General features: G+C 56.2%; 2 protein-coding genes across 3 annotated transcripts in view; one reads left to right on the top strand and one right to left on the bottom strand.

Annotated features, from left to right (window-relative positions):
* The first annotated feature begins 2 nt into the window (after window positions 1–2).
* On the top strand, window positions 3–5,774 carry ADPRS (ADP-ribosylserine hydrolase). Its single transcript, XM_064398558.1, has 6 exons — window positions 3–250; window positions 1,630–1,726; window positions 2,501–2,708; window positions 2,798–2,982; window positions 3,074–3,174; window positions 3,674–5,774. Exons 1-6 carry the CDS (start codon window positions 22–24, stop codon window positions 3,964–3,966), a joined length of 1,113 nt encoding a protein of 370 aa, XP_064254628.1. The 5' UTR covers window positions 3–21; the 3' UTR covers window positions 3,967–5,774.
* A 737-nt stretch (window positions 5,775–6,511) lies between these two features.
* The window catches only part of COL8A2 (collagen type VIII alpha 2 chain), a 29,741-nt gene continuing 12,222 nt past the window's right edge, over window positions 6,512–24,030 (bottom strand). Inside the window, exons 1-3 of one of the 2 annotated variants that reach the window (XM_064398555.1) lie at window positions 18,928–19,117; window positions 15,616–15,806; window positions 6,512–11,277 (exon numbers count right to left, since the gene is read on the bottom strand). In XM_064398555.1, coding sequence (XP_064254625.1) covers window positions 9,356–11,277; window positions 15,616–15,790 — 2,097 coding nt within the window. In that variant the 5' untranslated portion in view covers window positions 15,791–15,806; window positions 18,928–19,117 and the 3' untranslated portion in view covers window positions 6,512–9,355. Of the gene's footprint in view, window positions 11,278–15,615; window positions 15,807–18,927; window positions 19,118–24,030 lie in introns of those variants that run through there. The other variant, XM_064398554.1, reaches the window with a different exon arrangement.

The raw sequence follows: 24,030 nt of genomic DNA, 5'->3' as shown, positions 1-24,030 counted from the left end.
GAAGGCGCCGCGCGCGGCAAGATGGCGGCGGCGGGGTCTGCCTCAGGGCCCGGGCGGCTCCCGGCTCGTCCCCGGCCCGGCCTCGCTCGGTTCCGGGGCTGCTTGGCCGGGGCGTTGTTGGGGGATTGCCTGGGAGCTGTTTTCGAAGGCAGGAGCGTCGTGAAGCTGCCGGAGCTGCTGAGTTTCCTCAAAGGGCTGGAACCGGCGCCGCCTGAGGAGGGAGGGGAGGCGGCGGGGAGCGCACGTGGAGGTGCGTGGGGAGAGCGCGGCGGGGAGCGCACGTGGAGGTGCGTGGGGAGAGCGCGGCGGGGAGCGCACGTGGAGGTGCGTGGGGAGAGCGCGGCGGGGAGCGGGGGATGTCCCCTGTCCCCCTTCACACACACGGCACTCGGCACCCCAGAGATTGGGTTAGAGCCCAGCACTCCCCAGGACTGGGCTTTGGGGTGTTTGTGTTGAACTCTCTCAGCACCCGCAGGGCTGGGCTTTGGGGTGTTTGTATCCCACTCCCTCAGCACCTCCAGGGCTGGGCTTTGAGGTGTGCCCAACCTGCAGAATCCCCAACCCCTGTGCTCCCCTGAAACGTGGCTGCCCCTAGTGCCTGCCCTCACCTGGTTGTGGGGCATCTCTGCTGTGCCTGCCCTGGCTGTCTCCTGTCCTGTGGGGGTTCAACACCCGTTCCTGATTCCCTGGGGATTCCTTAGGGACACTGCTGATGGAGAGGGACCCGTGGTTTTTTCTGCTTTGCCCGTGCTGCTCCTACTCCAGGATGCTGAGGTGGAGTGTGCTGTGAGTGGGTGTGGCAATGCTGGGGCAGTGCAGAGGTACCAAAACTTGAGGAGGAGGAGAGTGAGAGAAGCTCAGAGCTGTTTAATGCTTAGGAAATGATTGCAGCCTTATAGTGCTGAGAGGAGTCTGCAGGAAAGAATGGAGGCTATTGACAAAGGCCTGGTAGGACAGGACAAGGGGAATGGCTTTTCACTGCCAGCGGGCAGGGTTAGATGGGATATTGGGAAGGAATTGTTCCCCATGAGAGTGATGATGCTCTGGCACAGGTTGCCCAGAGAAGCTGTGGCTGTTCCATCCCTGGAAGTGTCCAAGGCCAGGTTGGACGGGGCTTGGAGCAGCCTGGGATAGTGGAAGGTGTCCCTGCCCATTTCAAGAAGTGGAGCAGGATGGGCTTTAAGGTCTCTTCCAATCTAAACCATCCTGGAAATCTGTGATTCTGTGTTGGCCTGACTCTCTTGTCCATATATACCTCTGGATGTCAGGCATCTTCTCCTGGCTCTTACTAACCTTGAAGTATATTCTTTGTCATTATAGCTGTGGATGCAGCTCCCTAACTGTGTCCTTACTCTGACAGCCATGGCAGTGTCAACCTCAGAGTGCCAAGGAACTTAAATTCCAGACAGGTTTGGGTTGGAAGGCACCTTAAAAATCATCCAGTGCCACCCCTGCCATGGGCAGGGACACCTTCCACTGTGCCAGGTTGTGCCAAGCCCTGTCCAGCCTGGCCTTGGACACTTCCAGGGATCCAGGGGCAGCCACAGCCTGTGGCAGTCAGGCCTGGGAGGTGAGGGAGGTGCTGGCAAAGGGCAGGAGCAGTTTGTGACTCTTTGCCCCCCGTTGCAGAGTCGCTGCCGTACACGGACGACACGGCCATGAGCAGGTCGGTGGTGCAGTCACTGCTGGCCAAGCAGGAGTTCGATGAGGTTGACATGGCCAAGAGGTGAGCATGAGGCTTCCTGAAGGTGTAACCATCCCTGAGACTGTCTGGAAGGGGACAGGGACTGACACAGACTAATTCTAATTCATAATTTTTGGAGGGGAAAAAGTTAGGAAAGAGATTGTTAATCCTTTAGTTTGTTAATCCTTTTACTTTGCTGTGCCTTGGACCATGCAGCAGCATCAGCTGCAGTGTGGAGTCTGAAGCTGCCTTGACAGGGCAGCCCTGTGTGTGTCAGTCCTGTGTGTTTCAGCCCCGTGTGTGTTCACCTTTGGGGAGGAGAATGCTTGGAGATTCCAGAAACATTTTGTTTCATGTTTATTTGTTGCTATTTATGTTTGTGCTGCCCTTAATTTAGTGAGGGAATAGGAGTGAGCTCAGCTTGACTCTGTTCATGATCCGTTTCCCTGTTGAATCCCCAGCCCTGAGAGCATTTGGTTCCACTTAAGGGAAAGCATTTCTTTGTTTAGAAAACTCTTCAATTGAACTTGAACAAAAGACTTTCCTTGTGGTTGTGACCCACGGAAATGTTTCTAGTTTGCTTCTATTTTGAGGCAGAGTTGAGAGGGAAACAAGTGGGTTATGGAAGGTGATATTTATACATCCTTCTTTCACACTGTTCTTTGGGAATTGTTTCCTGCAGAACTGAATCCCTGAGCCCTGACTGTCACTGATTTACGTGTGTGTTATTAATCCACTTTAGCAAGAGGCTTCATCCAATCACAAACCCCAGTAACAGACCAAACCCCCGGGTGTTTTCCCCCCTGCCCACCCCAGGTTTGCTGAGGAGTACAAGAAGGAGCCCAACAGGGGCTATGGGATGGCCGTGGTCAACGTCTTCAAGAAGCTCCTGAGCCCCAAGTGCAATGACGTGTTTGAGCCCGCGCGAGCCCAGTTCAACGGGAAGGGCTCCTACGGGAACGGCGGGGCCATGAGGGTGGCCGGCATCCCCCTCGTCTACTCCGACATCCAGGACGTCAAGAAGGTACCGGAACATTCTGGGCTTCTCTGGCTGTCCCTGCTGCCAGGGCAGTGTCCCAGGAAGCTCTGCTGACAGCGGGGTTTCTCTGGCAGTTTGCGAAGCTGAGCGCGGAGCTGACCCACGCCAACTCCCTGGGCTACAACGGGGCCATCCTGCAGGCCCTGGCTGTGCACCTGGCCCTGCAGGAAGGGCTCAGCAGGGAAACCTTCCTGGAGCAGCTCATCAGCCACATGGAGCACGTGGAGGCCGATGACAAGTCTCTCAGTGATGCCCGAGCGTGAGTAGCTCAGGGAGAGCCCCAACCCTGCTGTGGTGGTTTCTTCTGGCTCGTCACATTCTCTCCTCTTCACTGCACTCTCTGTTTGCAGGCTGGGATTTGAGGATTTACCGTTTTCCAGGCGTCTGAAGAAAATCAAGGAATTTTTGGAGCTCAGCAGTGTTCCCAAAGCAGATGTATTGTTTGAGTTGGGTGAGTACCTTTCTTAGGAAGCTGGAAGCAGGACTAACTCAGCCAGCCTGGTAGATGTGTGTTCCCCTAGATTCCTCTTCAGCCTATGCTGCCTGTCAGGCCCAGACTATGCTGGAAAAGCGGCCTGTACTTATCAGTCAGGAATTCTGAGTCTCAACCCAGTGTTTCCTCTGTGTATTGACAGCAAAAAAAGTCTTGCTAAGGGAAATTTACCTTTCATCATGTTTCTTAACATTCTAAGATCTCTTAAGGGCTATTGGGTCATCATGTTGAATGGCAACGAGTAGATGTGTATGGCCAGGCCATACTGGGGTAACTGGGAATTGCTGTGCAGGATGTGAGTGGCACTGGGGAACTGGGGGGTTTCTGAGGGACAGACTTTTTCACCTTTCCCTGGTAAAATCCATGATATTGCTATGGAAAGTCACTGGCAACAGCAGGTTGCAGTGGGAAGGGAAAAGGAAGGAAGGCCGGAGGGTGCTGACAGGGTGTGTTCCAGGCAACGGCATCGCTGCGCTGCGCTCCGTCCCCACTGCCATTTACTCCTTCCTGCGCTGCATGGACGCTGATCCTGACATTCCTGAGCACTACAACGCCCTGCAGAGAACCATCATCTACTGCATCTCCCTGGGGGGGGACACGGACACCATCGCCACCATGGCGGGGGCCATCGCCGGCGCCTACTACGGGGAGGAGCAGGTGCCCCCGAGCTGGGAGCAGAGCTGTGAGGCTTTCCAGGAGACCCAGAGGATGGCCAAGAGCCTCTATGAACTCTACTGCCAGCGGCTCTGAGCTCCAGGGCAGCTCCAGGGCTTTCCTGAAGGCAAAGGGATGGTCAGCTCTGCTCCTCTGGTCAGACCCAGTGGTGGAGCCGCGCCATCGACCGACGCCAGCGAGCCTCCCCTGGGAGGAGGGGAGCCTGCTGCTGTCAGCTGGGAGCTGGAGCCAGCCTGGAAAACAGGGGACATCCCCTTCAGTCACGGGTCAGCTGGGAAGTGGCTGCACTTGGACAGTGGGGGCAGCTCCCCGGGTGTACACGAGTGTCTCATTTTCCATGGATTTCTGCTGCTTGCTGTGTCCACCATTGTGCCATTTGTCATTGCAGTCACTGGTGGGTGTCTGAATCCATGGACACTCCCTGTTTTCCTCTGCTCCTGTGTCCATGGGCTCTGTTTTGGTGGGCAGTGGCTTGTCCAGTGTCCACACCCCTGGTAGAGCAGCAGGTCATTCTCAGCTGGCCAGATAAGGGATGTCATAGGAGTCACCAGAGAGGCCTCGTGGCACAGTTGTCACCTGTGCTGAGTTAGGATAATGGAGCACAGATTTCCAGGGATGTTTGTTGCCTTAAAGGCAGAATGAGAAGGGCCAGAGAAGGGATTTCTTTGCACTGCTGATGGCTCTGTGAGACACCTTTGATGCCTGCAGACAATCCCAGCTGGCTCATTGTCCCTGCTGGGAGAGAGTGTCACTAATTGCTGCTCCTCCTGTGTCCTTGGCCTGTTGGCACCTGCTGCACTTTGTGCCCCTTTGCACAGCTGCTGTCACACTGCTGCAGCCACTGGCTGCTCCTGTGTTCCTAATCCATGCATCCTGTATTTTTAAAGTCCTGTGTATGCCCAGAGCACCAAGTGAGATTCCTTAAATCACAGAATACCCCAAATTGAAAGGGACCCACAAGGATCATGAGAGTTCAGCTCCTGTGGAGTGCAGACTGGGAAGTGGAAGTACTACAGGGATAGAATGCCTGGTTCTTCTGCAGTCAGCCACAAAAGTGACTTGAGCAGGATGCAGGAGTTAATTTATCACAGTCTCAGCCTCTGTACTTGGTAAAAATTGCCCCAGAATTAAAGGGAAAGGTGGGTTAATTGGGGACATCAATATTGAAAAGAAGCTGGTGCTGGTGGCCAAGAACATTCTAGCACAGCTGTGTTGCAGAACTTCACATTTAAAACCTTTTCCTAGTGGAGCTGGTCAGAAAGGGAGAAACAGCTTGGGAATGGCACATCTAGAAAGGGTTGGAAGCTTTTTAATAATTGAAAACAAAAAGTCGTCATATGGAAATGTTTATAAACTTAAATGTGACACTGTAACTTGTGATTTCTCCAGCATGTCTTGTGACACTGGGAAGTGGCTGTGGTGCTCCCCAGTGGTGTCAGCACGTGGTGGCTGTGTCAGGCTGCATGCACATGTGGGAATCTGGCTGCCACAGGTCCTTCCAGTTTTCCCTGTTGTCTGTTTCCTTCAAGTGCCAGTCTTTTGTGTGATGCTATAATGGGTTTTCCTTGTATAAATGGATTCTTGTCCTGGAACATGTGGAATTTTGGTCTGTTGTGTATTTTTGTATTGTGCTGCAGATCTGAGCTGTAAAATATCAGGTTTTCCACATTATTCTGCCAGAGGGACAACCAGATTCATGTAATTATTTTAAAAAAAGATATTTTTTTCTTTTAAAGCAGCTTTATAATTTTAAATGTTTGGAACTCCTGACAAGCAAAGAACTCCTGTTTAAAGACTGGAGCTCTTTGAGCCTGAATTCAGATGTGTACTACACCCTTTAGTTTCCTTGGAAAGAAGTAAAATCCCTCAGTTATCTTTGTTAAGTAGCCACTGCTCCTGTGTTTTCACTCAAGTCATGAAGTTGTGCATCCTCAGTGCCAAGAGGACCAGGAGTGGTCCAAGGGTGGGTTCACACTGAGCACTGCAGGGAGGGCCTTTGGAAAGGCCCCTTTTCCTTCTCTGCCTGTGGAAGGAGTTCAGGTGTGGAGTGCAGCATGATGATGGTGCAGAGACCAGGGAATTCACTGGGAGCCTCGTGAATGGCAGCAGGAGGATGGCTTGCTCCTTGGAATGAGCTTTTGAAGGTGCCTGTGTGTCAGCCAAGCTTCCCTGGAAATGTTTCACCTCTGCCAGGTGAGATCAGATGGGAAAACACATTTTCTTATCTTGGGACTGTGAGCCTTGTTTTGCCAGTGATTCACCAGCCCTGAGTGTTCCTGACTCACTCAGGATTGAGGCTGGCTGTGCACAAGGTGTGTGATACAGGATAAAAACATCATGGGGAAAAAAAACTACACAGAAGGGAAAGGGAATCCCTAAGACTTTGAGTCCCTGAAATTAATAATCACCAGGCTGGAAGGATCTGGGTTTCAACCTTTTCTAAAACTGAATTTCTGGAGACAGGAGTCTTTTCCTTAATCACAAGAAACTGCAATAACTTTTTACATAAGGATCAGTTAGGGAATCTGCTGGGCATGAGTGAGATCATTTGAGGTGGAAATAGAGTGTAAGAACTGTATGAGACAGAGCAAGACCAGGACAAAGCACAGCTGAGCCCACCTCTATACAATAAGTTTTATTGATGTTTGTCAATACAATCAAGTACTGCAGTTTTAGTTGTGAAGAGCAGGTCAGTTTTGGGTCACAAAGAGTGCATTTTAAACCAACTTTTACTAGGACAGTGCATGTAATAAGTATTTACAAAACTAAAAACCTCTATATACTAGGTTAGAAATGAAGATACTAGAGGCAAATTTAAAAAAAATAGTAAGAATTTGTATATAAAAATGCACATTGTAATGCAGTTTTCAGCATTAAAAATAGACATACCTCATCCAACCCAACCTTTTTTATTCTTGTGATTGAAACCAAAATCCCACGCGCTCACACACACGACAGAAAATAATCCTTTCTGCTGGCTAATATGTACTCAGTATTCCAGAAAAAAAAAAAATCCTTCTGGAGAGTGAACAGCCTCCCTCATCCTGTGCATCGTTTTTTTTTTTTTTTAGCCTAACTATGTGCGTGTAATATCTTTGCTTTCCATTAGTGTGTAAATGTAAGAGGTTAAATAGCTGCAAGGGGTGATTATGGGTTTGCTCTGCACGTGATAGGAAAGTGGAATTACAAAACAGTATCTACAGCACAAACTTAATCTGGGGGTGGCTACAGTGAGGAGTTTGGTCGTTGCTTTTTTGCCAGCTCGAACAAGAAGTTTGGAATGAAGCAGAACAGAACAAGAGATGGGCTGTAGATTAGGCACAGTATAAATAAGTTGCTTTGAGGAGCAGGATGAAGCTCCCACCAGGTGTGGCAGCTCCTGGCCCTGCACGAGGCTGGACCAGCTCAAATCCCTCTATTCTCCACAGGAAAGGAGACAAGTCCTCTCCCAGCATCCCCTCCTACCAAACCTGGGCTTGGAAAAATCATCTGAGCTTCCACTTTTAATTTAAGGGACTGTTCCTGCTGGGAAATAACCTGTTAGGATCACAACCCAAATGGTCCTGACCACACCCTCAGGAGTTAAAAATGTCCAGTGGGATCAGACACCTTCCAGCTTGAGCAGTTTCATCTCTGCATGAAACTTGCAGCTTTAAGGAGAGAAATTCACAGGGAAAAGATCCCATGGAGGGGACACACAGCCCCAATGGGCAGTGCCCAGAGCACTGGCCTTCCAACTGCAAATTTCCTTCTTGTGTTTCTTAATTTCAGGATAGGTGAGTTTTTAAAAGGAAGGCCTGAATGGCAAGAGGCAGAAACACAGGACAGGCTTGAGGAGAAAACAAACAAGCAAAACAAAACCAGGAAAAGTTGTTTAAATATCTCATAGAGTCCATCTGAAAACAAGCCCAGTCCCAGTCTTGCTACGTTTCTTTGGCCATCAAACAGGCTTTGGGAAAATGCAAAGGTCAGAGCTGGTGACCAAATTGTTGCTGTTTCTCAGGGATGTGCCTTTGCAGAAGGACATGCAGTGGGATATGCACATGGATTGACTTCAGCAGCATGCTCCTGGCCTGGGATGAGCAGCATCCCTGTCCTGGAAGTGGCAGTGACTGTTCTACTGTGAGAAAACCTGCAAAGCCACAGGATCTGTGTGGGGCAGTGCCATCATGCCTGGCCCAGAGCCCTGCAGCTCATGCTCAGGTCAGTAACGCTCCAAGCATTAGAGAGACAAAGTGGTAAGAGCAGGCAAATGTTGATTTCTTTAACCTCAGTCACAGAGTGGCCCCGGGGCTGGTGCCCTGTCACAGGTATTGCACTACACTTGTAAGTGATGTTCTTACATGGGTCATAGCACCGTGGTGAAATCACTGCGTGGCAAGTTAGAACCAGCACTATTTTTTCTGAATTCCAAGATCCCCAGGGAAAAGGGGGGACACCAATGCAAGAGTTCACACATCCCAGAATAGTGAGACAGGAAAAGCGAGTTGTCCATCAGTGGCACTTCCTTATGTCACACCAGCTGGCAGCACCGTGAGCTGGGCTTGCACTGCCATCCTTGTGTGGGCAGAGATGCTCCTGAGGCCAAGCAAGTCTTTGGGCTGCAGAGACAGACGGGACAGGACCAGCCCTTGGACTTCCCAGCAGGTGAATGGAGAGAGCAGATCGTTGTTCATCATGGGGGTCCCAGCTTCCCTCACCGCCTTTGGAACCGGTCACGGCATCCTCCCAGGTACCAGTGCCTGGATGATTTTATTCCTAAAGGTGCTGGGGGGGAGGGTTAAAAATAATATTTACTTCTTAGAAGAAGGTGCTTATGCAAAGTGTTCCACTCTTTAGGATTATAAATCCAACCACACTGAATCTGGAGTGAATCGGAGAGACTGCCCCAAAGCACAGTCTGGAAAAACAGGCGTCAGCAAGCCTGGAACTTGGGCATCTGATGGTTTGGAAAGAAATTTCTCAATCCAGCATGGATCCCTGCTGCTGTATGGGTTTGTGTAAGTGCCTGGGACCCTGCATTGGTTACCAACACATCACCATGACACAGCTGGATTTATTTATCTAGCATTCCAAATGGGAAACGAGGGCACTTGATACAGACCATGGGGGTCTGGTCTTCCTCTCTGGATCACAGAGCCAGATCCTTGCCATCCCAAGCGTGTTCCTGTGTTTGATGTCCAGTCACTGGGGTACTTATTCCAAATATGCTTTGCTGAGGAAGTCGCTCCCCTCCCTCCCTTCTCCCTCCCCCCCAAAAAGGAAAATAGATGGATAGATGTCTCCTTCCCGATTACCCTCTTGACTCATGGATCAAACAGCGTGAAGCAAGGTCCCATGACAATGTCTTGCGCGTTCTTCCCAGTGATTTTTCTTTTTTGTATTAATTTTAAAACACTTTTTTATCAAAAAAAAAAAAAAAAAGTTTATGGCTAAAGTGGGTGAAAAGGAAGCCCAACAGCTGTTATGTGGGGCAGAGCAGGAACCCGGAGAAGGAGGAGTGGATGTATTCCGTGGAGTACAGCCCATTGGCCTGGTCCGAGGGCATCTGTACCCAGACCTGGTCGTTCTCCTTGAGTTCAAGCACGGCACTGCCCGAGGCCTGGTCCAGGTACCCCTTTTTGTACTCATCGTAGGTGTAGGTGGCCGGCACGTTGTTCTTATACAGGGCCACCCAAACGTTGGTCCCTTTGACGTGCACGTGGTAGGCAAAGTAGTAGATTCCGGATACGGGGCAGGTGAAGATCCCGGTGACCGGGTTGTAGCCATTGTGCCCGTTGTACAAGGTCCGGTCAAACTTGACGGGCATGCCGGATGCGGGGAAGGGGGAGGTGAGGATGGCAGTGAAGGCCGGCGCGATGCGGGCAGCGAGCTCTCCTCGGCCGTACTGTGGCTTGCCCGGCTTCCCGTTGCCCAGCACAGCTCCCTCCACGCCGCCGTCGGGCAGGTGCAGCCCCGCAATGCCCGTCTCGTCCAGCACTCCTGGCGCTCCTGGTGGCCCAGGCGGCCCCGGTGGCCCTGGTGGCCCGTTCAGCCCCGGTGTTCCTGGCATTCCAGGTGGGCCGATGGGTCCGGCCATGCCAGGCTCTCCGGTCTTCCCCTCGCCGGGAATGCCAGGGAGCCCGGGCTCCCCTTTCAGGCCTGGTAACCCCTGAGGCCCCATGGGCCCAGCAGGTCCTTGCAATCCCGGGATGCCGGAGGGGCCCCTCAGCCCCGGCTGCCCCGGGATCCCACCGTCCCCTTTGGGCCCAGGGCCGCCCGTTAATCCAGGCACCCCCGGGAGGCCGATGAACCCCGGTTCGCCTTTGGGGCCCATTGGGCCGGGAGGTCCCAGTGACCCAGGCAGGCCCCTTTCTCCCGGCACGCCCGGCTTCCCGGCGAAGCCGTTCGGGCCCTGGTCGCCGCGTATCCCCGGCATTCCCGGGGGCCCGCTCGGCCCCACGTCCCCCTTGGGGCCGGGCAGCCCGTGCTTGCCCGGCAGCCCCATGGACCCCGGCGGGCCCGGCGGGCCGATGATGCCGGCCGGGCCCGGCTCGCCCGGCTCCCCATCAACGCCGGGCTCCCCCTTATCGCCGATGGCTCCCTGTGCCCCGGGCTGCCCGCGGTCTCCTTTCAGGCCGGGCATGCCTGGCTTCCCATAGCCCGTGGGGCCCGGCAGGCCAGGGAGGCCGCGGAGCCCGGGCTCTCCCTTCGGTCCCATGGGGCCCTGTATCCCCGGCACCCCCGCGGCGCCCGGGACACCGATGCCATCGATGCCGGGGGGTCCCCGCGGCCCCACAGGGCCGGGCTCCCCGGTGACACCCGGCCCGCCCGGGGGACCCATGTCGCCCTTGTCCCCGGGCGCTCCCGGCAGCCCATCGAGGCCAGGCTTCCCAACGCCGGCGGGCCCCGGGGGCCCCGCGGGGCCGGGAGGGCCCCCGTTCCCCCGCGGCCCCGGTAAGCCTGGCTTCCCCACGCCGTTTTCACCCTTCATCCCTCGTTCTCCGCGGGGACCCGGCTCTCCTTTCGGGCCAGGCTCTCCCCGAAAGCCGGGCAGGCCGGGGCCGCCCTGGGGACCCGGCTTCCCATTGACAGAGAGGCCGGCTGGCCCGGGCAGCCCCGGCGGGCCGGGGAGGCCCCTCGGGCCTTGCTCCCCACGCATGCCAGGCTCGCCCTTGGCTCCGGGCATCCCTTTCATACCCGCCTTCCCGGGGAGCCCTGGGATGCCGGGTTTCCCAATGCCTGAGAAGCCAGGGGGCCCAGCAGGCCCGGGCTGGCCGTGCATTCCTGGCTTCCCCGTGCCCGGTTTGCCCGGGTAGCCGGGCGGCCCGGGAGGTCCACGTGGGCCAGGCTTCCCTGGCGGTCCTGGCTCGCCTTTGAGGTCCATGGGCAGCAGTGGCGGCATGTCTGTGGAGAGAGGAGACACAGTGTCACTGGCCGTGGGCAAGGAGTGCCCTTGGGATGCTGGAGTCTCTGAGTGGCCTGGGCTGGGTTTGAAAGGAGACCCTTGCACTGAAACACGGCCACAGCAGCTTCCTGGGCCCCCACATCAGAGCGCTGTCCTGAGGCAAGGCCGAAGCCCAGAGTTCTCATTCCAGCTTCACATCCCTCCATGATGTCAGGTGGCACCATGGAAGGTGCCAGTGCTTGCTGCCAGCTCTGGCAGGGCTATTTTGTGATGAGTTACTGCAGGGTGGTTTTAGAGCTGGATTCAAACCTCCTGCTGCCTCACTTCCCAGCGGCCTCGAAAGCACCGTGGGATTCAGTTGTTCCTGCCTGGCCTCAGCTGAGAGGATGGCGACAGAGCGAGCCAAGACTAAGGATAATCCCTCACCCCGTCCCACGAGTCCAGGGCCTTGGGAGACCTTTAATCCTTTTGGATTAAAAAGAAAACTCTTGGACATGTACTCCAGAGCCTGAGGAGGCGATGGATGTATGGGTTAGGCCATGCCTACAGTGCTTGCTGGCACAGCTCCCGAGTCCAGCAAGGCAGAGAAAAACCAAAAAGCAAAAAAGCTCTTGGGATGGAGCAGAAGCCAAGAGCTGGGAGGGAAATGCAGCCTCAGCTCCGTCCAAATGAGTCAGCCCAGCTGGGAATAGGCCGCAACCACTTGACATTTCAAGAATTTATTGAGGTCTTTTGCAAACGGATATAAGAAAGAAACTAATGGGCTGAGAGACTCCAAAGGCAAGGAGAGGCAGATGACATGCCCACCACAGCTCAGCATGGAAAGCACAGACGTGAGCATAAATAACTCCTCGAGGCTGGCCCAGGCAGGGTGTCGCCTCCCACGTGACACCAGGAAAGGGTGAGAAAGAATAAATCTGACAAACACTTTTTTGGGCAGTTTGAAATGAAGGAAATACTCGACAGTCACATGTACACGCAACAATGATGAGAAATGCTAAAGGCAGAGGAAAGGGCTGTGACATCTTGGGTGAATTTAAATCAAATCTGCCCTAGGGAGATCATTCCAGTTGGGAATAGATCTATATGGACAAGTTCCTGGGATGGGGATGGATCCTGCCTGGGGTGGGAGCAGGATACAAGGTCAGCCAGTCTGGCCCCTTCAGTGAGCCAAGCTGGGCTTTGGGAGCACGGACACACGTGGTGCTGGGATCCGCCAGCACGGAGATTTCCTCAGTCAACGGGAAAAGCTTATGGGAGATTTGAGACACGTGAAAAGAATAACACTGGCAGCAGCAGGCACAGCTCCCGGAGCATCAGAGGTGGCTGTGCCTGCCCTGGACACAGCAATTAGCTCTGGCCCTTCCCAGCCTGGTGCCACTGTGTTTTCCTTGGGTAATGGAAACATTTTTAGAGCTTATCTATAAATCACAGCCTGGCCCACGTTCTCAGCTGTAGCTGTGGTCACTTGGCTCTCTTGATGAAGGAAATACTTGTCTGTCACGACACTGCCACTGGATTTATGCAAACTTCTGCTCTTCACCCAGGAAAATGGTGTGGAAAAGAGGGCAAGGGAGCTGTGCAGTGCTGCACTATTTCTGGGGTTTGGATTCTGGAAAAAAATTCTCCAGTAAATTATTTCAATGTGTTTTCTCCCCCCACACTTTTTCTTTTTAATTTTTAATTTTCTTGCAATGGTTTGAAATGAATTCGTTTTCTAGGTCATTTTGCATGGAATCAGAACAAGGATCTACAGCTGAGCCCACGAAGGAAGGAAAAAGCACACACACACTCTCTCACACAAGGCAGTGGAGAGAAACGCCAGGCGGGAGCTGCCAGCTTGCAGGCGGCCAAAAAAGCAGACGGGAAAACCAAACCGGGGCCGTCAGCGGAGAGAAACTGGGACACTGCAGCCCCACTGGTGTCCGATTTCAAAAGCCCATGTCTTACCACAGACACATGTCTCGGAGCTCTGCAGCACCAGCGTGGGGTTCTGTGCTCCCCTCAACGCATGAGCCGAGCTGCTGTGAGTGTTAACGGAGCCAGCTGGGGCAGCGGGAGGGGGACAGGGCAGGAATGACCCCTGGGAGCTCCCCCCCGGGCACCACGGAGCATCCCAGCTCCTGAGGAGCATGGACACGGCCAGGTGGGTGCTGCAGCCCCTCTGGAGCTGTGTTCATGCCAGTAAGGACCCCTCCTGCCTGGAGAAGGGACCCAGCAGCGCAGACCGGCCAGCAGAGGAAGAATCCAGCAGGATGGGAAGTGGTTCCCAGCCATGAGCAGCCAGCAGTGGGTCTGGCCAGCACGGCCAGATGACACTGCAGGAAGGAGAGGTTGGCTGCTCTGTGGTGGAGCCTGGCTGAGCTTGTTCCAGAGCTGCTGCCAAGCCCTGTCTCGTGAGAGAGTTTCACAGGCTCACAGGGATGTTGCGTGGGATCAGTGTTTTAGCACCTCTCTACTGTCTCCCAGCAGTGGTTGTCCCAGCACAGCACTCACTCGTGGGTTTACCTGTCTACAGGGCCACTGACATGGTTTAAATTAAGCCAAAATAAACCCCCAATGTGCAAATCTCTGCTTCAACGTTCCGAGCATTTCAGCATTTAGCAGCATCTCCTCCCCTGAGCTCCCTCTGTGCTCTGGGGCAGCTATTCCTGAGCGAGAAAAGGTGCCTGGCACCTTGAGGAAAGCTGTCACTCACCAGATGGCACCTGCAGGCTGAGGGAACCCCCAGCCGGGGGTCGCAGAGCCTGGGGCAGCACGGGGGCCCCCAGAGCTCCCCCCGGCCGGGGTAACCCGCGGGGGCACGGCACAGCCCCGCGCCGTCGCGGCAGTCAGCTGAGCTCCCCGAGCAGGGCAGAAGGCCAGCAGGGATTTTCCTTGCCAAATTAGAGGTTAAGCAGAGATGGGAGCTCGCTGGGATCCAGGAGGCACCGGCTTCCCCAGCTGCCTCTGTGCGGCCCCGCAGCCGGTGGCTCGGGCTGCAGCTGTCCCTGCGTCCCTCTCTCCTGTCCCCCACCTGTCCTCTCCTTCCCAAGGGTTTTAGAGGAGTAATGTCCAGGGGACTTCTGTGCTCTGCCCTGCCTCAGTGTCCCCTCTGCCTGGTCTAACCTGGTAGAGCTTGTCCAAACCCCTCCTTGCCCCAGCCTGGCACACTCTTTGCTCTCCCCACCATAGGCAGCATTGCTCAGAGGCAATGCAGGACACTCCCATGCATAGGAAGAAGGGAAAAAAGAAGGAAGAACAGCAGGGAGAGATTTGAATCCAGTCCCACCAGCAGCTGAAGTGTTCCTGTGCTACGCTGGAAGGTTTTGGCTCTGGCTGGGATTCAGGGAGCAGCTTTACAACAGCTGGAAAGGGGGCAGGGAGGGGGGGCTTGTAGCACACTTCGGCTCCAGGTTTTGCTGTGTGTTTTCTGACACATGTGCTGGGCTGAACTCCTGATAAGCCCTCCAGTAAATCAGCCACCGGTGGCCCAGCCTTCTCCAGTTTCTTCTCCCAGAGCCAAGACTTCAGCTCCTGGGAGGGTCCAGGTGTGTGACAACCAGTGGGGAGCTTCCAATGGCTCTTCCCAAAAGCCAAGCACCGACCTGGCAGGTCTGGATACCCAAGCCCAGCAGTGCCCCATCCCGTGGTGGTGCCAGCACTGGGCTGGGTGCAGGAAGGGCAGCAGGGACAGGGGATTACAGAAGGCTGGGGGTGCTGGAGCCCCGGCTGTGCAGAGCAATGACCCTGGTGCCTCTGCCCCTCTGGTGCACATCACTCCGTGGGGAATGATTTAACACGTCTGGAGTTTCTGTCGCTGCTCTCCGAGAGAGGAAATGTCTCTCTCCTGCTCTTCCCTTGCCAGGCTGGGTCTCAGCTCCAGCCTTGGCACTCTTTCCTTTCCCAGCTGGTGCAAAATGCAGACAGGGAAACGGAATAGGTGGAGGAGTGGAAAAAGCCTTGCCAGGACAGCTCAGGTTTAACAGCAGGGAGAGGCAGAGACAGCGAGTGCTGGGGCTTCTGTGCCTCCTGCTGCTGGGGATGGGCAGGAGGGCAGGAGCCAGAGGCTGGAGGGTCCCCTGTGTCCCCTGGTGCCCTCCCAGCCCCAGCAAAAGGCTTCACTTCCCTGCTGAGCCTCTACCCATGTCCACCCTGTCCTTTTGCACTGGGTTAAAGACCCAGATGATCTGGCCATGCTCAACCAAGTGTTTTGGACAGCAGCACCTTCAGCTGTGCCAGGCGGCTTCCAGGAGCCTGAAGGGTGGAGTGTGACAAGTGCCCAATGACTGTGAGGTGCCATGTCCCCTTCCCACTGCCCCGTGGCCTCGCACAGTCCCGCAGCGTGCATCCCTTACCCAGGTACTGCCCTTTGCCTTCACGGAACGGGGGTCCCAGGGGTCCCTTCACCATGGGCTGCATGTACTTGACTTGAGCGTAGCCCCCCACGCCGCCTGCCGCCGCCGAGCCAGGGCCCATCACCGTCACCATCGTGCCCAGCATCGCCAGCAGCGCCGCGACGTCCGGCAGCATCCTGCTCCCACGGCTCCTGCAGACAAAGAACAGCCACACTGGTACACACCCCCACCTCAGCAGGACTCCCTTGGATTTGCCTTTTTGTGGAGCAGATATCCTGAACATGTTGTCCTTCCCGACACACCACAGCTGGGAAATGCACGGTAAATACAGTTTATAGAATAGAACCCAGAGTCACCGAGGTTGGAAAGGACCTCCAAGACCATTGAGGCCAACCTGTGATTCACTAGCCCAGAGCACTGAGTGCCACATCCAGTTGTTCCTCAGACACCTCCAGGGACTGGGACTCCACCACTTCCCTGGGCAGCTCCTTCCAATGCCTGGCAGCCCTTTCCAAAGAGAAATTCTTTCTGGTATCTAACCTGAACCTCTCCTGGCTCAGCTCGAGGCTCTTCTCTCATTTTGAACTGTAACCAGCCATGGAGATGCCCAGTGGAGTCTTACAGATGCTGCCCTGAGTGTCTGTGGTAACTCTCACATCCCTTATGCATTTTTAACAAATATAAGAGGAGGGAAAAAATGCAGATGAGACCTGCAGCTCACCGAGCCCATCATTGCTGCCACAACCCTCCAGTGAGCAGGGGCTCCTCTCACACGGCCATGGTCCCTGTGGCAGGCACAGGCTGCCACTGCCAAAACCTGCCTCCCCTGGGGGCAGGGAGGGTGCTGAGCCTCCCGAGTGGGTGCTGGGCCTCCCGAGTGGGTGCTGGGCCTCCCGAGTGGGTGCTGGGCCAAACCCACGACGTGGGAGCCAGAGCCTTTCTGCGTTTGTGGCTCAACTGCGGCGCTTCGCGGGCAGCGCCGGGAACTCACGCGGAGGACGAGGGATGGGAGCAGCAGCCTCAGCCTTAAGTGCTTGTTTATTTAAAATAAACCCCCTTTATAAATATTCTCTTCCTCCAGCAACTCTCCCTGTCAGCTCCACGTGCGGAGCTGCAAACAGATTGATTTGCAACGAACATTTATTTTCGGAAGCTTTAACAACACGTGATACCAGAGAGTTTTTGCTGCTTTTCCTTCTGCAATAATTGACCTGTGGTGGTTATTAATGAGAATTAAGCTCCTGGCCTGTCCTGCCAGGGAGCAGGGGCAGGGCTGCTGCATGCTGGGATTTCATCGGAATTTCCTGAATCGCTTTTGCTGAAGCAGCAGTGGAAAAAAAAAAAAAAAAGCTGCAGCCTAGAGAAAAAGCAACCCAAATTAAAACAAAATTAAAGCAAATTAAGTCAAGGGAGCAGGGAGTCCTGGCATGGGATTGTTCCTGATGCCACAAGGGCTTGGCAGGTTTTTGGAGTCTCCAGGGATGAGGCAGCCTTGACAGCTGCTCTTGTGCCTGGAGAATGGTCTGGGAGTCAGCTGAGGGCTGGAGGGGACAGGGACGGCCCTGCCATTAGCAGCACGATGACCCTGTGAGGATGCAGGTGGCTGTGGCAGATGCTGGAAGAGGAGCTGTGCCCTGCCCATCCCACCAGAGCCACAGCCCCGAGCGGTGCCAGTCCCACTGAGACACCCGGAGCCGTGGCTGGGGGTCGGGTGGCACTGCCAGGGACAGGGGTGACAGCCACCCCCGGCCTCCTTGGCAGCACGGCCGGGGCCTCGCCGGCATTATTGTTTTTCTGTCTTCAGGGTCGAGGAGAGGAACGCTTCTTTTTATGAAGCATTATTTTACAAGGATTTGTTTAAGGGGAAAAGAATCCCATTCTAAGGGATTGCAGCTGTAAAAATACAGTTTCTGTTAAATAAAAGAGGAGAACAAACTCCTGAATCAGCTATTTACTTGTTTTCCTTACCTGGTATGACCCCTGTGCCTCCATCTCTACCTCCCTCCCTCCCTTCCTAGCTCTCTCCTCTCCCACCTGGGCTGGATTCACCCCTGCTCCTCCCCTCCACTGGGCTGTTTTCTCAGGATGCTGCCATGGAGCAGCACCCTGGGGTGGTTCAGCCCCTTGCTGCTGGGCACTGCATCCTCCTGCTGTGAGACCTCAGACTTCAGAGAGATGTGGGATGCAGGGAAAACGGAGCCAGAGGGAAGGGAGAGGGAGCACAAGGGAATCTGACCAGGGTTTCATTGTGTATTGCATGTGAAACTGAGTTCCCTGCTCTGTGTCCTGTCGCCCCCTTGATCCAGCCGGGTCATTCCAACTGCCCCAGTCTCTGCAGAGCAACAGGGGGAGCCTGGCCTGAGCCCCCAGGTACGTGTCCCTCAACACAAGGGGTCTCTGGTGCTGTGCTGTCCCCCCAGCTGTGCCCAGCACTGGGGCAGGAGGCCTCCTGCTACCCGCACTCTCCAGGCAGTGATTTAATAACAATAAAATGGAAACATCTGGAGTCTCATATGATGGATAAAGTGTGCACAACGTGCTTGTGGAGAGGCTCTTTCATGCTTGAAATCTCCTGTGTTATGAACTGATAATTAATCACACGGAGCAGCCACACGACGCTCCCCGCTCGCCTGGCAGGTCGTGAATGGTGGCAGATCCATCCTGTGTATGGGGGGGCTGCAGACAGACAGGGGTCACCTGCCTGTCCTCCTGGGGTCACCTGCCCGTCCTCCTGGGGTCACCTGCCCATCCTCCTGAGGTCTGGGGTCAAGAACCTGCTCTTGTATGGCCAACAGAAATCCCATGAGATTAATCTTTTTCCCACTTGGAGCAGGGGAGATGCTTTGGGGGTCCCAACTGTAGCCCCTCCTGGCTCACTCCGCTCTGCCTGGCACTGCAGCCACCAGGCTGGGCACTGTCCAGCCGAGCTGCTGTCCTTCAGAGGCAGCTGCAGCCCCCCAGCACACCCCAGTGTGACCAAAACCATCCCTTGATGCCAAGCCAAGCCCAGCGGGAGCTGCTGAGCCAGGAGGGTTCATACAGGGGCAGCACTTGAGGGGTCCATGCTGTTCTCTGGGGATGGTGGAGCAGGATGGGGCCCAGCAGCCCCACTCTGCTCAGCTCTGGGGGGAGCAGGGCCCCGACCCCTGGCACGGCTTCAGAGCCGCCGCCGCCACGCTGACGGTGCGAGTGTCGGCTCCCCTGGCAGGCGGCGAGCAGACGTGTTAAAAACCCTTGGCACGCCATGAAAGCGCTGGGAACGGGGAAAAAATCTCACACTTAAACCATGAGAAAAGAGACAAGAAATGTCACCTTGTTCTTGCAGGAAAACAACCAGCCCGTGCTGCCTCCGTCGCTCCGGAACCGCTCGTGGCTTGTGCTGGGCAGCCTGGTGAGCTGCCAGCGTGTTCCTGGTGTGCTCCTGGCCATTCCCAGTGGAAGAGGGCTGCTGCCCCCCACACTGTCCCACTCTCCCCACGGAGCCCATGTCAGCACTCCCATGCTTGGACTGGGCAATGTTCCTGTGAACACCATGGCCCCGCTTCCCCACGGACACGGCCAGGGCTGTTGGCTGAGCTGCAGCTGATTTATGGCCCCTGTTACTTAAATATTAATGAAGGGCCTGGCCGGCCCCGCGCCTGCTCCCTTTGAGGCTAATTATTTTTTAAGTCAATATATGTGATCCACGGGGGATCTGCCATTGTGACTGAAGGTCGGCGCAACGGGGAGCTCGTTTAGACCCGGCAGTCAAAGCATGGTCAGTTTGGGGCACAGCGTGTGCTTGCTGGCACTCACCCCAGCTCTGGCCCCACATCCATCCCAGGGCCATGCCAGCCCCACAGAGGGGCTCAGGGATGAGGCAGGATGGGGAATTTGATGCACTTCAAGGCTCACCGGTGAGGCCTCATCCCATCCCCGCACCCATTGCTGTCCCCATCCTCTTCCCCCTGCCCAAGCCCGTCCCCATTCTGTGCTCTGGCATCACAAGGCACAGCCACCACCTCTGCAAGAAGCTGTGGCAGAAGCTGGCCCCGGGCTGGGGGAGCCGTGGGAAGCACCTCGCAGTCGCCCGGGGCGGGGGGATGCGGGGAAAGGGAAGCACCGGGAGCAGCCGGGAGTGTGGGTGGGCTGGAGCAGGCGGGCTTGGCCGCCGCCGTGTCCCATCGAGCCGCTCCATCCTCCGGTCATTTACAATAAAAAATAAAGCAGGGAGCATTTCCAAGCCCAACACGGGGCTGGCCCGGCTCCAGCGGGAGGTCGATGATTTGCTTTGCGCTACACATGCTTTAAAAATAATAATAAACCGAGTCAAAAACGAAAAGTGAGCTATGAAGAGGGAGAACAGCACGTTGTTTCCGCAGGCCGGGCTGCGAAAGCCAAAGGCATCAGGGAGCAGCTCGGCTGAGCAGCGACTTGGCACCAGCCTGTCCTCGACTGCAGGACACCCGATCCCATCCAGGGCTGCTGTACGAGCTGCCGGACCCGGAGCCCGAGCCGGAGCCTCGCCCGCCAGCAGCCCAGGGAACAAGAAAACATTTTCCTTGACGAAGAAAAAACACCCCACCCCATCTGCAGGGACCTGCTCCCGCACACGGTGCCCGCGCCTGGCCCTGAACGGAGCGGGATAGGCACGGCACGGCACGGCATGGCATGGCACGGTACAGCATGGTACAGCGTGGTACAGCATGGTATAGCATGGTACAGCGTGGTACGACATGGCACAGCCAATCATGGCATGTACAGCATGGTATAGCGTGGTACAGGATGGTACAGCATGGTACAGCATGGTATAGCATGGTACAGGATGGTACAGCATGGTATAGCATGGTACAGCGTGGTACAGCCTGGTATAGCGTGGTACAGCATGGCACAGCCTGGCAGATCATGGTACGGCATGGCACGGCACGGCATGGCCATGGTGCAAGCTGCCTGGAGCCGGGGTCCCGGGCTCCTGCAGCCCTGCCCGCCCCGGGGGCGGTGGCACCGCTTGATCCTGCGGCCGCCGGGTCAGGGCTCAGCCCGAGCGGATTAGTGACCCCGGGCGTGTGTGCCGGCAGCGCAGCCGCGGGTCACGGCTCAGGGCTTAATCCCTCACCTCCAGCTGTCAAAACTCCGCGGCACAGCCCCGCCGTGGGCTGAGGGCATCCCTGCAGAAGGGTGGGCACCGAGGCCGGGCGGAGACCCCCGGCTGGTTCTGGGTCTGGGTGAAAACCCTGTCTGGGAGCAGCAGGTCCTGCCTGGGGCAAGGCTCAGCCCAGCTCACACATCCCTGGGTGCTGCAGCTCCCTCAGGGATGCACAGCTGGGAAGTCACCCACAGAGGTGAGAGGGACCCAAGGGACATGTCCCCCCTTGCTCTGGCCCCAGCGGAGTTTCTGCACCCCAAATCCCCAGTCCCACCCCCCCGTCAGCCTCCACTCCACTGAAATACCAGAGCTGCAGCATTAATAGCAGGGTTCCCTGCCAGGTGCATAGTTTGACCAGTGGAATCACACATGCCAAACCACAGGTATTTTATGAGACGTTTCCTGTTATGAAGACATTTTTGTGGGGATTCATTTTTTTTCTTCCCTTCTTCTTCCCCTCTCCTCCTCCTCCTCCTCTTCCCAGTGGGGTGGTGGCCTGCCTGGGGCAGCTGTGACACTGTCCCTGAGGGCTGGAGGAGCAGAGCAGCAGCCAAGGGCCAGACTGGGCTGCAGTAGGGATGAGGGTGCTGAGGGTCTTGGAGGGTTCCATCCCCTCGGCTGGATCCCCTTTCCAGGGGTTTGCTCAGGGGCTGTGCAGGGTCCAAGCTGCTCTGTGAACCCAGGCTCATGCCCTGACCGAGCACAGACGCTTGTGCCCGGCTCCTGGTGTGGGACGTGGAGCATTTGCCCAGACACCAGAGGAAGGAGGGGGCTGAGAGCCCCAGGGAGCTGCTGGAGCACTGGGCCTCACTCTCCAGGGACCCTGTGCCAGCTGGGCCAGCCCTGCTCCAGGGACAGGGGAGTCCTGCTGGGAGCAGTGGGAAGCAGTTGGAGTTTTCCCGAGGTCTGCAGGTCAGACCCACCTTGCTCCTGTGCAGAAATAACATTTTCTAAGGCAACGGGTGTTTTGCAAAGAAATCTGCTAAGCCTGGAGGGACCTGCAGAGAGCGATTCCCGCCCCAGGGAATTTGCAGGCAAGTGGCCATCAGCCGCAGACATGTAAACTTCCAGCCTCGTGCTGGGGTCACTGGTTTCATTCTCATGAGCCTTCTGGGGCAGGGTGCTCAGGGCAGCTCCCCTGGGGGCTGGGACATGTGGGGCAGCAGCACCGTGCCTGTGCCAGCCCTGTCCCCCCATCCCACGGGAAGGGGATCCCTGCTAAGGGGGATGCAGTGGGAGCCCATAGGAACATCTGGGGAGCCCTCAGTGGCTCTGGGGCAACAAGGAGCCTCAGCAGCAGCACCTGCTCTCCCAAGGAAAAGAGTGCTGGCCTTGCACCACGGTAAATGCAAGCTGCAGAGCAGTGGCACAGCATGGAGCCAGCAGCTCCCCAGCTGGTGCTGCTGGTCAGCAGCTCAGTCCCTGGCACAGCATCCCCACCACGGCGTCCCCACGCTGTGGTTTTCCCACCTGAGCTCTCCACTCCTCCCTCAGCACCTGCCCAGGTACGACGGCAAATCTGTGAATGGCAGTGAAAGCATCTCCTGCTGTCTGAAACACAGGAACATCCCCATCCCTGCCCAGCTGCTCAGACAGGAACCTGCCTCGCAGTGTTTAGCCTAACAGTGATTTTATTTTAACGACAGAGTTTGAAATTCTGTCTCCTCGGTTTTGTTGGGTCCTTTGATCTCTGTTTCCTCTCCTTTTCCAGCTTTTTAGCAACCCCCCAGGTGAGCCTGGCTGGTGCCAGCACTGCTCCCTGTGCCTGTCTGCCCAGGCATCCTCCACAAAACCCCGGTGACACCCGCTTCACCCCGGGAACAACTCCCGGGGGAGACTCCAGAGCTCAGCTCCTGACCCCAAACAGGACAAAACCCTGCTTGGGACACCCCCGGCCCCACCAGCCCGTCCCCAACCTCTGCAAACCCCCCCAGTGTGTCCCTTCCCTGCTGCCACCGCTCCCTGTCCCGCCGGGTCGGTCACAGCTCTTGGGGACAGCGGCGTGGCCGCAGGTGACGGGACCAGCCCGGAGGGTTCTGGGGTGTCCCTGGCCGGGGGACAGCCCGGGAGAGGGTCCCTGTGGCCGGGCAGGGTCGGGGTCCCCCCGCCGCCGTGTCGCCGAGCCGGCCCCAGCGCCTCTCCTGGGGTTAACGGGGGAAAAAATATTGTTTATGCTTCTCTAATATCGGCCTTCTGTTTTGCATTTGCCGTTTCTTCAAAGATAGGGAGCCGCCTCTGCCAAGATTCCAGAGGAGATATCCTCAGCAATGCCGACCGCGCTCCCCACCGCACTCAAAGAAAACAAATGTCAGGCCAAGGATGGATATGAAATAGTTTAAAAATGAGAAAAAGCTGCCTTACAGCTAGGTTTACATTAAAATAAATTTCAGGAGCGGCAGCCTCGGCTGCGTCCCTCCCTGGCGGGCTGCGCTGGGGGATGGGGTTACCTGCCGGGGCGGTGCCTCGCTCCTGCCCTCGCCTCGGGAAATCGCGGCCCCGGGCCAGCATCGGCTTCCCCAGCCCCTCGCCATCCCCTCGCCATCCCCCTCTCTTCACCACTTCTATACCCATCCCCATGCTCACCCCTATCCCCATCCCCATCCCATCCCATCCCATCCCATCCCATCCCATCCCATCCCATCCCATCCCATCCCATCCCATCCCATCCCCATGCTCACCCCTATCCCCATCCCCATCCCATCCCATCCCATCCCATCCCCACCCCATCCCATCCCATCCCATCCCATCCCATCCCATCCCATCCCATCCCATCCCATCCCATCCCATCCCATCCCATCCATCCCATCCCCAGCCCATCCCATCCCATCCCATTCCCTGCTGCCCCCAAGGCCATGCACCATGAAGGAGCACTCCTGGCACGGCAGCCACATGCAGCTGCTTCCCCATTTCCACACCCAGGGAAGGGATGGAGTGCACGTTTCAGGCAGTATTTATGTTATTTAATTTGATTTCATTTCTGTGAGCTGATGTGCCACCCCGGCCAGCCCGAGGTGTTCAGTGGAAACTCTGACAAGACAATCCCATATCCCACGCTCCTGTCTGGCACAGCCTCGTGCTCCTGGCTGGATTTCAGATTTCCTGTGCCCTGTAATCCCCATTTTAGGGGGCATCCTCTCTGCCAGGCTGTGCTCCTGGGGCCCCACAGCACCGTGGGACTCCATGCCCCCATCCCAATGGACAACCCCCTTGTGCCTTTCCATCGGGACAGTTGTGGGTTGTGCAAAATCAAGCTGATTTTTTCCCAGAATTTTGTTTGGAAATAATTTGCC

This window comes from Passer domesticus, chromosome 24 (genome assembly GCF_036417665.1).
Source record: "Passer domesticus isolate bPasDom1 chromosome 24, bPasDom1.hap1, whole genome shotgun sequence".
NCBI classification, from domain to species: domain Eukaryota; kingdom Metazoa; phylum Chordata; class Aves; order Passeriformes; family Passeridae; genus Passer; species Passer domesticus.
Note: the sequence above shows the minus strand (reverse complement) of the source record. Positions and strands in the feature narration are given on the sequence as shown.